The sequence below is a fragment of the Pseudoliparis swirei genome, chromosome 21, assembly GCF_029220125.1.
Source record: "Pseudoliparis swirei isolate HS2019 ecotype Mariana Trench chromosome 21, NWPU_hadal_v1, whole genome shotgun sequence".
Lineage (NCBI taxonomy): Eukaryota > Metazoa > Chordata > Actinopteri > Perciformes > Liparidae > Pseudoliparis > Pseudoliparis swirei.
Window position 1 is genome coordinate 14,604,767 of NC_079408.1, and position 16,536 is coordinate 14,621,302.

Consider the following 16,536-nt stretch of genomic DNA (forward strand, 5'->3'; position numbering starts at 1 on the left):
ATGAAGAAGTGTAGTAACAGGTGTAGTAGCAGATATAGTAGCAGGTGTAGTAACATGGATCGTAGATTTAGATTTAATTCTGTATGAAAACGCTAAACAAACCAATCACAGAAAGGTATTTACATTTCATTTAGGGATGGGTGCATACGGTTCTGCGTAGAGTAGATGGGTCCATACGGTTCTGCGTAGAGTAGATGGGTCCATACGGTTCTGCGTAGAGTATTTCAGGGTGAAAGCGTCTCATGCCTCTCTCTAAAACAAAGACCTGACAGCAGCACCGAGTGTACGGAACCTTTTTGTCACCTTTTTTTTCGCACAGATGGAACAAAAATACTTATTTGTTTTCGCCTCCTTCCAGCATTTTGCATCATTCCGTTGAAAAATATCATATTACATGGAAAGAGGGCTTCAGGTGATGGTGCCATATGGTTACCTCACTCCAACGCCGTGTTTTTAACACTGCACCACATTTTTATTTTAACGTTTTCCTCATTTTTATTCAAATTTCTTGAGTCAAAATCGTATGTGGAATAAATAGTGGAATAGTAGAAAAACAGCATCGTGAGATGATGTTATTAGAGAAACATTTTATGTTTAACATTGTATATATACAAGATATGAAGTCAAAACTGTTTTTTTGTGTTTTCTTTTGCTTATTTACATATGCTAATATTTTTAAAATCTTTTACTTACTCATTTTGACCCCAACATGTTCATCTATGAGCTACTGGTCCCCTCTTCAGTATGTGAGAGGGTTCATGTGTGCTTTCCCAGATGGCGGGAAAACAGTGAAATGCAAATTTTTAGCATAAATAAGTTTCACACTGATACTGCATATGCACATACCCCCACCTTCATTGAAACATTTCTCCGTCTTCTCCGTCCGACATCTTTTCCCCCATATGAATTCACAAAGAAGCCTTACAATTCCCCCCGGTCCTCCTGTTGGTCTCCCTGGTTGGACTTCTATCCTCCTCTGTAGTTCTGCATGAAGAATCCATTTCACTCCAACGGTCTACACCCTCATATCATGTGTGTGTGTGTGTGACTTGGTGGAAACTTGTGAATGCTAACGGTACTAGTACTCGCTCCACGTAATAATATTCTCTTCCATGGAATTGAGCTAATTCTGGCATTCCCGTACTTGAGGATGACGAGGTCTGTCAGCCCTCCTCAGAGAGGATATCGAGCTGTAGTCAAAGGCGTTCTACTGTTATGAAACTCAACTAACATCGGAGCTTCGGTTCCCCTTTGCTCATTTGAGTTATTCGAGGCACATCGTTGTTCAAGGAGACAGGAATTCTGTTCCACGTTACTTGTATTTAGTTTGTTGATCGCCGATCAGAGAGATTCCAACGCCACGGTGGTGTGTTAGTCAACATCAGCGTCCACAGCATTTTAACATCAATTCATCAACGCTGTTGATGTCAAGAGTAACTGAACCGAGACAAAGTCAAGACCAAGATCGGAACGTATCGACGCCAAGCCACTGGTGGGGTTGAGACCGAGTCAAGACCAAGACCATATCAGGGGAGAGGAAGCCAGGACCAGACCCAGGGGCGTCGTTAGGCCTATTTTAGGGGGTCAGCCAAAGTCAATAATGCATGGAGTGAAACTGTAAGTCCAGGTAGTTACAAAATGTGGCTGTCGGTACGTTTAGGTTTACTTGAGGTCGATGAAAGGGAAGAACAAACTAGCTCGCTCGCAATTTTGTTGGAAACTGTCTCCAGTGATATTCTTTGCATTGATATACATTATTATTTAAAAAATGTCCCATTGAATGGTATATTTGATACTGAACTAGTTCATCTTTATCTCAGTGATAGAGTCCAAATACCACGATGTCACTGAAATTGTGTCTCGAACAACGGATATTTGGGGCCCGAAAAGAAATTGCGCGAGCACAAACGTAACCGATGTTGCCACTCCCCTTGGGGCTTAGACACCCCCCCCACCCTTTTCTTTGAATCCTACAAACGCCCCTGACCAGACCCGTGTGATACCATAGGCACTCCTCAAATTGAAGTCTGGAAGACCCACATCCCCTTGCACCGGCAGACAATAATTAAGCAGACATTAACCGTGATGAAATTATCAAAAGGGATTTTTTTGGATTAATTTTCCTCGTGGGACTATTCCTTTGTTGTCCGCGAGCATTCACAGGAATGATGGATTGGACAATGCACAGGAAGTTTAGAAAAAGCTCTGACTGGTCTTTAAACAAATGTCCTCATTGTCTGAGGACAAGACCGAGACAAGACGGACACCTTTTCAAAAAGTGGTTTTGAGATCCAAACTCAAGACCAAGATGGATCTTGAGTCCACAACACTGCAGCTCAATGTGGGCACCGGTGTGACCGGTGGGCCAATTAGCGCCGTCATCACATTTGATCCCTCCGGGCGAGCGTTGACCTGCTGACGCGCCAAACAGTCTCTCGACATATGCTCGAGCCACCCTGCCAAAGGCCCTCCCCCTCATGTATGACGGCACGACTCACGGCCAGTTGGGCCCGTTGTCGTCTCCAACCAGCAGCTGACTTATCGGGCACCGCCCTGTGGCTCATTTAATGGCGCGGTGCTGTTGTTTGGGTCACAACGTTGGCTGGCTTCAAGCCCTCTGGCCGGCATCGGACTGCGGCGCGCTCGTTAGCTTAACAACCGTGTCGGGGGGAAAAGCTCGCCGGGCTTGCTGCGTCGGTCGGGCACGGCCTGGTTTCATGCCGGGTAAGGCACGAACTAAAAGAAACACATTCTGTTTGTCCGACGCTCTTTCTATTCCACGTGCCTCCGGCTTCTGAGAGGGAACACGACCCGTTAGCTTGATCTCTCCGCCACCTCCACACAGTCGTAGAGACTTCCTTCGTCTCTAGTGATGGGTATCGTTTTTCTTTTCTTTTCGACACCGGTAATAAACCGGTACTTTGAAAATGATAACGATGCCTGAACTGAGACTACGAGCTAGCTTAAACATGGTTATAACATGGTTATAATGGCTAATTTGTTGGCCTACTTTTATGAACGCAAGACTTGCGTTCAACGTTACGGTGCTAATCTGAGTTAAGGCTGCTCGTCATCATCGGTCTCCACGTTTTCAAGGGGATCGGTCCATAATGGCACCGGTTTTCGGTACCCAAACCTACTCGTCTCTTACTTCCCCGATTGGCGTGACCGAAACACCGCCATCGTTGACGGACGAGCCGATTAACTCTCCGAAGAGTGATTTTGATGAGGGGGGTTTCGGCGTCACCGTCATGTACCTGCGTTTGAGTGCACGGCCTGAACACAGAGCGGCGGCAAACAACCCGCATCCATTGGCTGGCGGCTCGTGTTCAATTGATCCGATCGCGTTCATCTAGTTTTGTAGACGGACGGAACACAGCGACGGGTGATGGGTGACTGCCGGCAAACATCACACCTCTCATTTATGACGTGCCGACACAATCGATGGATTTCACCCCCGCGCCTCGCCCAGCTCCCGTATGCCTTCATGGAGAAAGTGCAATGCAAATGGAGGGACTGAGAGGGCTTCGGGAACGACAGAGTCAAAGAGAGAGAGAGAGGCGGCTCCTGTTTGTTTCCCCCTGCCGAGACAAAGCGAGACGGCGTAAGTGGCAGGACGAGAATTAATTGCTTTTTAATAACTGCCAGCTCGTTTATTAATGCGCCCCGCGTACCCCTGTGTTGTTCTCGCAGTGGGTGAATTAAAGGCTCGGCGGCTGCCAGCTCTCGGCGTTCTCGTTTGCCAGGTTTACCCGGAGAGCAGCACACGACATCAAGCCACCGGCAGGTGCTTCATCAATATGTGGCTTTGAGGTTGTCCTGGTGACAGGAATCTGGCTGTGACGTCAAATACAACCAGACTGTGTGATACTTGTGATCTCAGCAAGACGTTCAACCAACCTACGTTAACGTGTGTGTGTGTGTGTGACTCGCAACCCAAACTTCCCTCTTGCTTTTCCTTATGTCTTGTTACTGTGTGTAGCACTTCCCCCATCAGCCCAACAGGGCCCCGGTTTCACTTCTACCACCTCCCACCCCCCATTAGACTCGTGTTGCTTGGCTAGTCCAGGCAAGAGCCGCCTATATATCTTTAGTCCCCGTTGTTAGTGGTGTTACGGCCTCATGGCTCCTGCTCGGCGTGCAGCAGTGGCTCTTGCTGTCCTGAAACCAAATTTAAAAAAAGACAACAACCATATTGTTAAGTTGAGCCGTTCCCATTTAGTTTGAGCTGCAGTGGAATCTTCCAACTTTAACCATCTGCTGATGCACGTTGTTTCTCTGTTCTCAGTTATTTTCTTATTTTTTTTCCCATCTTCATCCATTTAAAATTATATGAGAAAACTTTTTTAAATTCCCAGTGGGGAAACGCGTTTGCCGCCAACATTTCATAGACGACAAATGGACACAGTCCACAGAGGACAGACGAGAAACACACTACACGGAGCAAACAAAACCGGAAGATGCCCCATAAAACATCAAAATCAGGAAGATGCTAAATCTAAATAAAAAAATTAAATCCCCCCGCCCCCCCTTTATCATCCTATGTATCTCTGTTCCAGCTTTTTTAACGTATCTGCCGGGGCAACTTCCACCAACCCATTGCACTCTTTGCAGCATCACACCAGCCTCTTTTCTCCCTGTTTACTTCACGCACAGTGTGATCAAAAGCGTCTCTCTCCAATTCCATGTGGCTGACGACGAAAAGACCATAAAAATAACAATACAATGAAAAAAAAGTAACACACGAGTAGATGGGAGAACTGTTCTCCAGCGGGCCATGTGTGCGTTATTGCCCTCAATTGATGGGATTAATTTTTTTGTCCGAGACTACATCATTTCACACACCACAATCATATTTCACCAGGATGCATCTTGTATAATTCGCTCGATGGCATGACCCGGAGTTTTTATGTATTGTATCCCGTCTTATTTTGAAGTCCTCGTCTCTGGTGTCATCTGTTTCCCTGCACTTCCTATCCCTGTGGTTCCTGAATGTTTCCTCCTGTGTGATTGCTAGCCCCACCTCAGTGTGTCCACCTGGCTCTCGTTCCCCTGTGTCCAATCAGTGTTGGTTCGTACTGTTTCGTTTGTGTGTGTGCTTGGCTTGTTTTCAGGGAAAATATTAGATTTTCTGTGGAACGTTGGTGGCTTTTGGGTCCTCTCTCTCTCTCTGGCTACAACAGTCGTCCTGACAGAACCAACCAACCATTCATGGACTCAAACGCCACCAATGTTACACATGAAATGAAATATTTTTACTCAAAACAGTTCAAACACACACAGAAACTAAACGGAACAAACCCACACTGGGGAACGGGACAAACAGGGTTTAAATACACAGGGAAGGCGCAGGTGATTGGACACAGGGGAACGAGACACATGTGGAACCAATCAGGAACAGGGCAGACGATCACAGGGACAGGAACTGCAGGGAAACAGAGAACACGAGAGACAAGGACTCCAGCTCGTGACACTCGAGCTTCCGCCAGCCGAGTAGAGTGTGATTACTCGTATTAGATCTGGATGAACAAATCATCAGTGCCGGTGGTGTAAGAAAACCATTGTCTTTGCATGTCACATGTCTTCATCCGCCGGCGACAATGGCCACCGCTCCACGCCAGAGCATTCTAAAGGACGCCGAGCCCAGAGGGCACTTTATGGAAGTGACTCGTCTCCTCCGCCTTTCTGCTATTTCAGTGAGGGGGAAGTATCCCCTCATTATGTTGTTGCTTACAGAATCCTCCTCCCTCCCCCCCATCGCTGATTGCCCTCCACCTCAACGCCACCGCACGCCCACAAGCCGGCAGGCCTTCATTTCAGCTCCCCCGATATCCACGTGAGCTGCTCCTTGTTCTTCTTTTTGGTGTCACATCCCATCCTACTTATATATTATTCTGTTATAGAACCTTTAGACAGACGTTGACGCCACTATTAACCAGCATCAGCCCCCCGAACCCCCCCCCCCCCCACCCCCGCGCCTTGACTTTAGCCATGGATCACGTTGTGGTGCATTGAGTGATGGATTCACGACGGCCGTTTTACTGGAAATCTCCCTCGCGCTGACAATGTGTTCTCATGTCGACGTACTACGGATCTGTCATTGGCGGGATATAAACGATCTGTTCCCCACTTTGAAAAAGACGATTGGGCAAATATGTGCAGCGGAAAGATTTTCTCTGTCAATCTGGAGACGAGGAATGAAAGTCTCGCACTCAAAATTGCTTACATCTGTTTTATTCCTTGCCAGGAGGAACATTATGACGCAGCTTCTCAGGGAACTCTGTGAGACGAGATTCAACGGATCACAGCCGTCCTCTTACACCATTAGGGTTACGCCTCTTAGCCCCCGGTCAAATAAAAGTTCTTCAAAGGAGAAGTCTTCTCTCCTTCGTCCGGAAGGGTCCTCATCTTGACCCAGAGACTCAGAGACCTTGTGCCATCGATTTTACGAGAACTGGCTGGTCTACTCTGTATTTTCACGCTACACTAAATCACTCTTCCTTAAAACTCCTGATCACTTTAGCTCCATTTCCCCATAATATGACAGCACTATATTTAACCATTACATATGTCTTCATCATGTACTTCTGCCGTCCCATATGCCTTTGCACCAAACTGTCACCGTCAGAGATCAGAGGTGAAACAACGGCAATGTCCTGCGCCGCCCATCAGGAGAATCCTCGATGTCACAGGTGTCAAACACAAGGCCCGCGGGCCGAATTCAGGCCCTCCGCGTCCTTTTATGTGCCCCCTGACGGCTTGAAAGACACACGATGACCTTTTCTTAAAGAAATGTAAAGAAACTATATATCCTTTTATTTTGAAGGTTTCAAATGAAATGGATTCATGTTAGAATATTTGAGACATTTTCTTCTGTTCAATATGTCTACACTCAAATAATAATGAAATGCAAAGAGAGTAATTTAACAATATGTGTGAGTAGTTTACACAGTTGCAACCCTTTGAGGGCGGCCATGACGCCGACCTGACCCACGGTGACGGAGTTTGACCCCCTTGCCCTACGTGATGAACTGAGACTTCAACACCACTTGAGATGATGTTCGCAGCGCAGCGACAACACACGCATCGCCTTCGATGATATCAAGACATTCAATTTCACCATCTGTCGGGCCGGATGTTCGATTCCCGTTCATTGTCCTGTGCACAGGGAGCGTCCGGAGGGTGACTGGTTCGCAAACATGCAGGTTTTCCATCAGCACTGTCACCTACCAACAACCTACCGTGTGTGTGTGTGTGTGTGTGTGTGTGTGTGTGGGTGGGTGCATGAGTAGGCACGTACAGCATTCCCGCCATGCTTGTTTGTGATTTGGTTTCTCCCCCCCCACCCCTCCACCCCCCCACCCCACTACAGGCAAAGGACCCGAGACGCTGTTCGCCGGGCAGAAGCTGAACGACAATGAGTGGCACACGGTGAAGGTGGTGCGGCGAGGCAAGAGCCTGCAGCTGTCGGTGGATAACGTCACGGTGGAAGGTGAGCGGCGGCGGCGGGAACCGCTCAGGGGTGCGAGGCGGCGAACAAGACCACGTCGAGCGAGGACTGCGGTCGCCGATCAGCGTTTATCACTCCGCGGCGACACGTCCGCCCACGGAAAAAAGTCAACATTCCTTTCCATTTGTCACGAAAACTACTCATTTGAGAGCGGAAGCTATCTAATTGGAATGATAATGAGGTGGCATATGGTTTGTTAATTTATTTTTAAACACCTATCTAGGGAAAGTGGTTACACAGCTAACGCAATACGAAGTATTAGCAGATATTTACGAGATTACCGTGTCTCATTTAAAAGGCTGCAAATGGAATTGCGTCCCCATCCAACCCGGACAGATGGGAGGATTAAATCGACGTAATTAGTACTGCACCAAAGATAAACTGAAAGAGGGACGTTTTTTCAAGCACATACCGATGAGTGTGCAAAGCACCGAGGAACGGGTACTGCCAACTTCTGAGAAAATATTAAGAGAAGGTTGAAAGGGTCAAGAGACAAGGTGGAGTCACGAGGACTCGCAGTATTGTGGCCCTGGGCGAAAGGATGGCAGGGTGATGGGAGAGGTGAGGGGGGAAAAAGGGGAAAGGAGCGGGAACGCCGAGGCCTGAAGCGAGGAATGACCCTGTGAGGTTCGGAGAGGTTCATGGGCGGCGGGAGGAAGCACCCAAGGGACCGTACATTGCTGTCCAGGCTTCAGTAACAAAGGCATTTTAATGAAGCTTGTCACTCCGCATCGCCCAGTAAACACAATGTAAACGGCGGTTTTGCAACATTATGCAGAGATAATTCGATTCACAGGAGGTTAGACGAATTACCTCAACTTTTGTGAACCTGTACAATAACACCATATTATCACTAAATTTAAAAAGCAATGGTTCTTACATGAGGGTACGTGTACCCCTGTATGGAGGACTTAAAATGTCTTAAGTATAAATAAATAAATAAATGCATGAATAAATACAGGAATAAATAAATGCTTGAATAAATGTATGAATAAATAAATACAGGATTAAATAAATAAATGCTTAAATAAATGTATAAATAAATACAGGATTAAATAAATGCTTAAATAGATGTATAAATAAATAAATGCATGAATAAATACAGGATTAAATAAATAATTGCTTAAATAAATGTATACATTTTTAAATAAATACAGGAATAAATACATATAAGTTATACCTAAACAGGACATGATTAAATATATCTATTTCTACATTTCTGTATTCTCTTCATTTATTTATTTCTCTATTTATGTGTTCACACGTATTTATTTATGTGTCCTTGTATGCAAATGAGCTGGGTTGGTCCGAACCTCATTGTTAAACATGATTGGTCGTGATATTTCTTTGAAATATATTTAAAATTAGCATCCATTCAAAAATCCTTGAAAAAAAGTTATTGAATACATATTCAATAACATATAAGTGCAAGTTCAGAAACTGAATTGTATTTATGATATATTAAATCAGACACTTGTGTATTACATATTTGTATCAACCATGGTTAGGGGGTACTTCATATAATAAATAAATATTTAACATCACTGACACAACATTGAGAACCACTGGGCTAAAGCATATGCAGTCAATTAGAGATTCATATTTCCATGATTATATTAGGTTTGACATGCAATTTCCAAATTCACTCAAGAGATTTAATGATGCATAGAAGAGAACATTGCAATGAATGTGTTCCCATATTTGTTGATATTGATTTTCTTGTGCTCCACCGTCGTAGGCCAGATGACCGGCGCCCACACGCGTCTGGAGTTCCACAACGTCGAGACGGGCATCATGACCGAGCGGCGCTTCATATCCGTGGTGCCCTCGAACTTCATCGGCCACCTTCAGGGCCTGACCTTCAACGGGCTGGCCTACCTCGACCAGTGCAAGAACGGCGACATCTCCTACTGCGAGCTGAACGCTCGCTTCGGCATGCGCCACATCATCGCCGATCCGGTGACGTTTCGAACGAAAGGCAGCTACATGGCGTTGGCCACTCTGCAAGCGTACGCCTCCATGCACCTCTTCTTTCAGTTTAAAACCACCACGCTCGACGGCCTGATGCTCTTCAACTCTGGAGACGGGAGTGACTTCATTGTCGTGGAACTGGTGAAAGGGTGAGTCTCTCATGTCATTTCACTGCAAGAGGAGCATTGTATGTTTTATTTTTTTACATGGGCATTTCAGATAGTGCTTATATGAAGAGTTTTAAGCGTGGAAACAAGCCAGATGACTAGGGGATGAATCGAGACCATAAACATTTGGATAAGAGCAACAACAAAACTGAAAAATCTCAACGGTACAGACTGTGTACATAATTAATTAGGAATGAAGAAGCTACTCATCATTAACAATTGAGTCACTTTCAGCACAAGATGCCTTTGAGACTTCGCATTTCCACAAACAAAGTTGAGATTTTCCATCGAACTTCATATTTATTATCGTAAGTAGATTTTATGTTGTTAGAAATGCTTGTTGGTCAAGCTCCACCGCATACAGTGGGTACGGAAAGTATTCAGACCCCTTTAAAATGTTCACTCTTTGTTTCATTGGGGCCATTTACTCAAATCAAAACAGTTCATTTAATTTCTCATTAATGTTCACTCGGCACCCAATCTTGACAGAAAAAAGCTGAAATGTAGAATTGTTTGCACATTTATTAAAAAAGAAAAACTGAAATATCATGGTTTTAAGTATTCAGACCCTTTGCTCAGTATTGAGTAGAAGCCTGTTGAGCTCGTACAGCCACGAGTCTTCTTGGGAATGATGCAACACGTTTTTCACACCTCCTCATCAAGTCCAATCAGTTTAACACAGCTGGACTCCAATGAAGGAGTAGACCCATCTTAAGGAGGATAAGAAGAGATGGATGTGAGTATTTGAGTTCAATATGAGCGTCACAGCAAAAGCAAAGCGTCTGGATACGTATGACCATGTGATATTTCACTTTTTCTTTTTTAATAAATTTGCAAAAATTTCTACATTTCTGTTTTTTTCTGTGAAGATGGGGTGCTGAGTAAATTAAATCAACTTTTTTTATTTTAGCAAATGGCTGCAATGAAACAAAAAGTAACACATTTAAAGGGGTCTGAATACTTTCCGTACCCACTGTAAATTAACTGCAAGCAGACAATGTACATAAAACCGCAAAATATGTCCACCCTGTCTTGACAAGTTCAAAGTAGAGTAAATACATTGTAATTACAAAATGTCAATTTTTTAGAAAGCTATTCAGTCCCTTTCTCAACAATATATTTGAGTTATCACGTTTAGCCAATGAAACAAAACAGTATGAAATGAAGTAAACACATTTTTAAAAGACTTATCATTGTATTGATATGTGTGTAAATGTTTGGTCATTTATAATAACACCTTAGAGTTTCATTATTCTACATTTTCATGATGTCTGAGTGATGGTGATGAGGACACTAAAGGTACTTTATAGGGATATTGACCCAATTGCGTTTCCGTTCTAAAGTTAGAACCGATTCAGGAACTTTACGGCTTATTTCTACCTTTGCTTTGACTTTTTCTACAAATCTACCATTATCAGATGAAAGTCACTCTGTGTGTCCTCGAAAGTCAAGTGCCCGTCCTTTGATTTGTGCTGTAATATATCGCTCTGCAAAGTGATCCAGCCCATTTCCTGCTAATTCTACCCCCAGTTGCTCACTGTGTGAAATAGAGTGCATAGCCTGGTGAATCACCCATCGATCATCCCGTAAATCAATGAAAAGGGTTTTCTGAACAATCCTTCATTTATAATGTGTGTTGTTGGCGACACTAAATAAACTGTGGGACTGTTTTTGTTCTCCCTGTAAGACCCAAACATATAAATAATATCTAAATCTTTTTTTTTATTAAGTCAGATGATGTTGTAAGAGTCTTCTGATGCAGATAATGAAGGATTAATTTAAAAAAAAGTTTTTGTACGTTTTTAGGGAAACGTTGTAATATTGCAACGTTGGGCCTAGTTGGGAGCAGAATTTCAGCATTTGCTCTCAAAACTGTCAGAACAAATACACAAAACAACATGGTTAATTTGGAGTGTCAATGCTTACATAGCACTACAATACATTTCATTAATAATAATCATCCAACAGACATATTTTTATGAATCAAGATTCATTTAAAAAAGATAAAAACTGGATAAAATGTTATACAAAACTGAATGAAAACTTCAAAGAATCAGTGTCCATTGTTTACTTGCAATGGTAGTCCCAAAAGCAGTTCCTGGTGTCTGATTCCATCTCAACATCGCTCTCTCCATTTTGGACAGCCTCAATGACATCCTGGATACTGAAGAAAGCTCTCCTTGCTGGTGGCATTCTGAAATGGAAACAATAGTTAGAGAATGTTCAAGTATAACTAATTACAATGCAAATTAATCCTATTCAGGCAAGACACTCCACTGATGGCACACAATACTGTCTGGCTAGCCTAATGTGCTCTCTACTTACATTTGCAAAAGGAAAATACAACCCCCCCAAAACTCTTACATCCCCATATTCCAGAACATTTACACCTCTCCCTGAACAATGCATTATAAATGAAACCCCCACATTCCAGAACATTTACCCTCTCCCTGACCAATGCAAAATACATGCAACTCCCACATTCCAAAACATTTACACTTGTCCCTGAACAACCATCCTCCAAAGCATTCTACACACATTATCTGGCTTGTGTAACAAGGAGATATTTGGGCAAACCAACAAAGTCCAGATAAAAAAAACAGTTGACTATATCTCACTGCGAACATAGAAATAACATAGGGTTTGGGTTACCCTAACCCATTTAGAATTATTCAAATATGGTCTAAACTTAAAATTATAACAAATAACCCTTTTGTAAAGTGTGAATCATCAAATACATTATATTTATCCTGTATCTGAACATCCGAGAAGTGGAATGTCTCCATGTAGTGTGCAAGGTGCACCTGCTATTTTAGCTACCATTTTCACCCAACGTTGTAAAATTACAACAATGACATAACAAGCTGAAAATCGAATGTGATGCATTAATTCCACAATAACTTAGTATTTACATGAACTACATATTCTAACAATCACAAAAAAAAAAATTTCATGGAATTTACTTACTTCAATGTTGATATATCCAGTTGAATGAAACAAGGAGATGTGCTTCCGGGAAAGTTTGCAGGTAGAGTGAGTTCATGGCCTTATGGCCACACCTATATACACATTTACAATCCAATGGCATTGCAAGGCAAGACAATAGGACCCATTGACTATGTAAATATGGTCTTTCCCCAAAAAACGTTTTTGCAAATGTGTTTTTTAGAGAGATAAAAGTGACGTTGTAATATTACAACTATGGGTCTTACAGGGCAACCCTGTCTCACAAAATTTACGTTCCCCCAGACCTAAAATACAATTTGCAGTTACGTTTGACTGAAACGTATTTCTCTCCAAATTACGTTTAAGTGAAACGTATTTCTCTCCAGATTACGTTTGCATTTGACGATTATAATTACAAATCGTCTCTGATCAACGATCTTTGCCCTTTGTACTCTCTCTTTGCTACAATGCTGTTATGAATTGTAAAAAGCGTCCTCTAGTCTTATTTATTATTATTGTATCTGTTGTTTCGCCTACGTATTCTGACAACAATAAGCGTTGTAACGGATCATATGAATTGGCGTGAAGACTTACTGCTGGTGACTCTCCTTTATTTTCTTTTTTTAGGTGACAATACATTAATTAAAACTCGTACACTATCACCACCTCATCACCACCGTAACAGAGTTAGTCCCATACGGGTCAAATCAACTATTAAACTTGTTATAAAATGCGCATCTGTCCGTAATCTATACCATAAAGTTCGCATTTTAACCTAAAAAAAAAGTGTGCTTCCTTTTAACCTTTCAAAATAAAGTCCGATTTATCTGTTAAGCGGAAGTAGTATAAAACGTCTATATTTATTCAAACAATACAATATAAAAGGCATACATACATCAAAATCAATAAGGAAAATGCCAAACAGTCAAACAACTCAAAACAATAAACCCTTCATGGCGTTATTTACAGGCATTTTCACTTCTCATCAAACAAAAAGAGCAGGGACCGGAAAATCTAGGAAATAATTTGGGAATTGTTAATAAAACATGATTTACGCTTCAACTTCCACTGATATGCATGCAAACTAATACATCGTTTCACACACACACACACACACACACACACACACACACACACACACACACACACACTGACAGAAACACATAGACACTCATATACGTACACACACACAGGCAGACACACACATACTCACACACACAGACACACACTCTCATACGCACACACTCTTACACACGCACACACTCTTACGCACACACACACAGACAGACACACACACACACACACACACACAGAATGACAGACACACACTCAGACACACATACAGACACTCACATACATACACACACAGGCAGAGACACACACTCACACACACACACACACATTTACACATGCACACACACGCATACTCTGCAGACTGACCCTTGACCTCCCAATTGTCTCTCAGATATAACCCTCCTGCTTTATATTTAATATATTATATTTACCTAAATATAAGACTTTGAGGTCATGAGGGGAATCCCCTCCAAAACTTTCATAAGAGAAAATTGTCACCGTGCCAATAACCCTTGTACGATCCTTAAAACCAGTCTTTTAGTACATTTTTTATACTTTCAATCAACTTAAAGATCTGGATTCTTTTCAGATTCAAAGAGGGGCCTCTGAATATGAATACCCTACAGGTTTGGACCGATAGCTCTGAGTTAAGGGCCCCAAAAACAGGTCCAAAGGGTCAAATTGGGTCAACATGTCAGAGCTTAGCTTTCTTTTCCAGGTTGTAGCCACTCCCAAATGGGGTAGAATACAATTGAAATTGTTCATATAGTACAAACATTTAAGGAGTTGTTAACCTTTGAAGGAAGGAATTTTGTTTTTTCCGGGTTTTTAACCCCTTCCCAAGCAGGGATGCTAAGTGCTATATGTTGCCAGCCTACATGGTTGGGCCCCATTTGGGAGGGGCTACAACCTGCAAAAGAAAGCTAAGCTCTGACATGTTTAGAAAGAAAAAAGCTAAAATCAGCCCAAACTCACAACAGGGTCTCAGATTTGTTAAACCACACACCCTCTTCAAGTCCTGGATTTCAGACAGCCAATTAACTCTTGTGGGTGTTTCGGAGGACATTTCACCCCATCACCTCATTGTAGGCTCTGTCCTGAGTGTCTGTGTTCAATTTGGGATTTCCAGGACGAATATTTAGGAGATTATGGCCATTTTTGCACTTGTCAAAAAATATGCAAATTTAAGAGAATAAGGCCCAATTTGACCCTTTGGACTTGTTTTTGGGGCCCTTAGCTCAGAGCTATCGGTCCAAAACTCTAGGGTATTCATATTCAGATGCCCTTCTTTGAATTTGAAAAGAATCCAGATCTTTAAGTTGATTGAATGTATGAAAAATTTACTAAAAGACTGGTTTTAAGGATCGTATAAGGGTTATTGGCACGGTGACAATTTTCTCTTGTGAAAGTTTTGGAGGGGATTCCCCCCACGACCTCAAAGTCTTATATTTAGGTAAATATAATATATTAAATATAAAGCAGTAGGGTTATATCTGAGAGACAATTGGGAGGTCAAGGGTCAGTCTGCAGAGAATGCATGTGTGTGCATGTGTATTTGTGTGTGTGTGGGTGTGTGTGTGATTCTGCCTGTGTTTGTATGTATGTGAGTGTCTGTATGTGTGTGTCTGTGTGTGAGAGTGTGTGTCTGTGTGTGTGTCTGTCATTCTGTGTGTGTGTGTGTGAGTGTGTGTCTGTCTGTGTGTGTGTGCGTGTGTGCGTATGAGAGTGTGTGCGTATGAGAGTGTGTGTCTGTGTGTGAGTATGTGTGTCTCTGCCTGTGTGTGTGTACGTATGAGTGTCTATGTGTTTCTGTCAGTGTGTGTGTGTGTGTGTGTGTGTGTGTGTGTGTGTGTGTGTGTGTGTGTGTGTGTGTGTGTGTGTGTGAAATGATGTCTTAGTTTGCATGCATATCAGTGGAAGTTGAAGGGTAAATTATGTTTTATTAACAATTCCCAAATTATTTCCCAGATTTTTCCGGGTCCCTGCTCTTTTTGTTTGATGAGAAGTAAAAACGCCTGTAAATAACCCCATGAAGGGTTTATTGTTTTGAGTTGTTTGACTGTTTAGCATTTTCCTTATTGATTTTGATGTATGCCTTTTATATTGTATTGTTTGAATAAATATAGACGTTTTATACTACTTCCGCTGAACAGATAAATCGGACTTTTATTTTGAAAGGTTAAAAGGAAGCGCACTTTTTTTTTAGGTTAAAATGCGAACTTTATGGTATAGATTATGGACAGATGCGCATTTTATAACAAGTTTAATAGTTGATTTTACCCGTATGGGACTAACTCTGTTAAGGTGGTGATGAGGTGGTGATAGTGTACGAGTTTTAATTAATGTATTGTCACCTAAAAAAAGAAAATAAAGGAGAGTCACCAGCAGTAAATCTTCACGCCAATTCATATGATCCGTTACAACGCCTATTGCTGTCAGAATACGCAGGCGAAACAACAGATACAATAATAATAAATAAGACTAGAGGACGCTTTTTACAATTCATAACAGCATTGTAGAAAAGAGAGATAGGCCTAACAAACGGCAAAGATACGTTGATCAGAGACGTATTTGTAATTATAATACGTCAAATGCAAACGTAATCTGGAGAGAAATACGTTTCAGTCAAACGTAACTGCAAATTGCATTTTAGGTCTGGGGGAACGTAATTTTTGTGATACAGGGTTGTACAGGGTTAATGCAGATCAGGGAGTGATTTAATGCTGCTGTGAATCCGGTTTGGCTGAATGATAATTACTTTAATGGAAGTAATTGGAATCAGCTGCAGATTCCACTGGGAGACAGAGAGTAGAGACATTTTCCTGTCTTTTTTTTCCTCTCGGGTGTATATTTTCCAATCCATTAAAC

At 42.4% G+C, this 16,536-nt stretch overlaps 1 protein-coding gene across 8 annotated transcripts in view; it reads left to right on the forward strand.

The window, feature by feature from the left end:
- nrxn2b (neurexin 2b) overlaps positions 1-16,536 on the forward strand; it is an 856,499-nt gene that overhangs the window by 446,814 nt on the left and 393,149 nt on the right. For all 8 annotated transcript variants that reach the window (XM_056442212.1, XM_056442208.1, XM_056442207.1 and 5 more), the window contains exons 13-14: positions 7,373-7,492; positions 9,249-9,630. In XM_056442212.1, the coding sequence (XP_056298187.1) occupies positions 7,373-7,492; positions 9,249-9,630 (502 nt within the window). The remainder of the gene's footprint in view (positions 1-7,372; positions 7,493-9,248; positions 9,631-16,536) is intronic.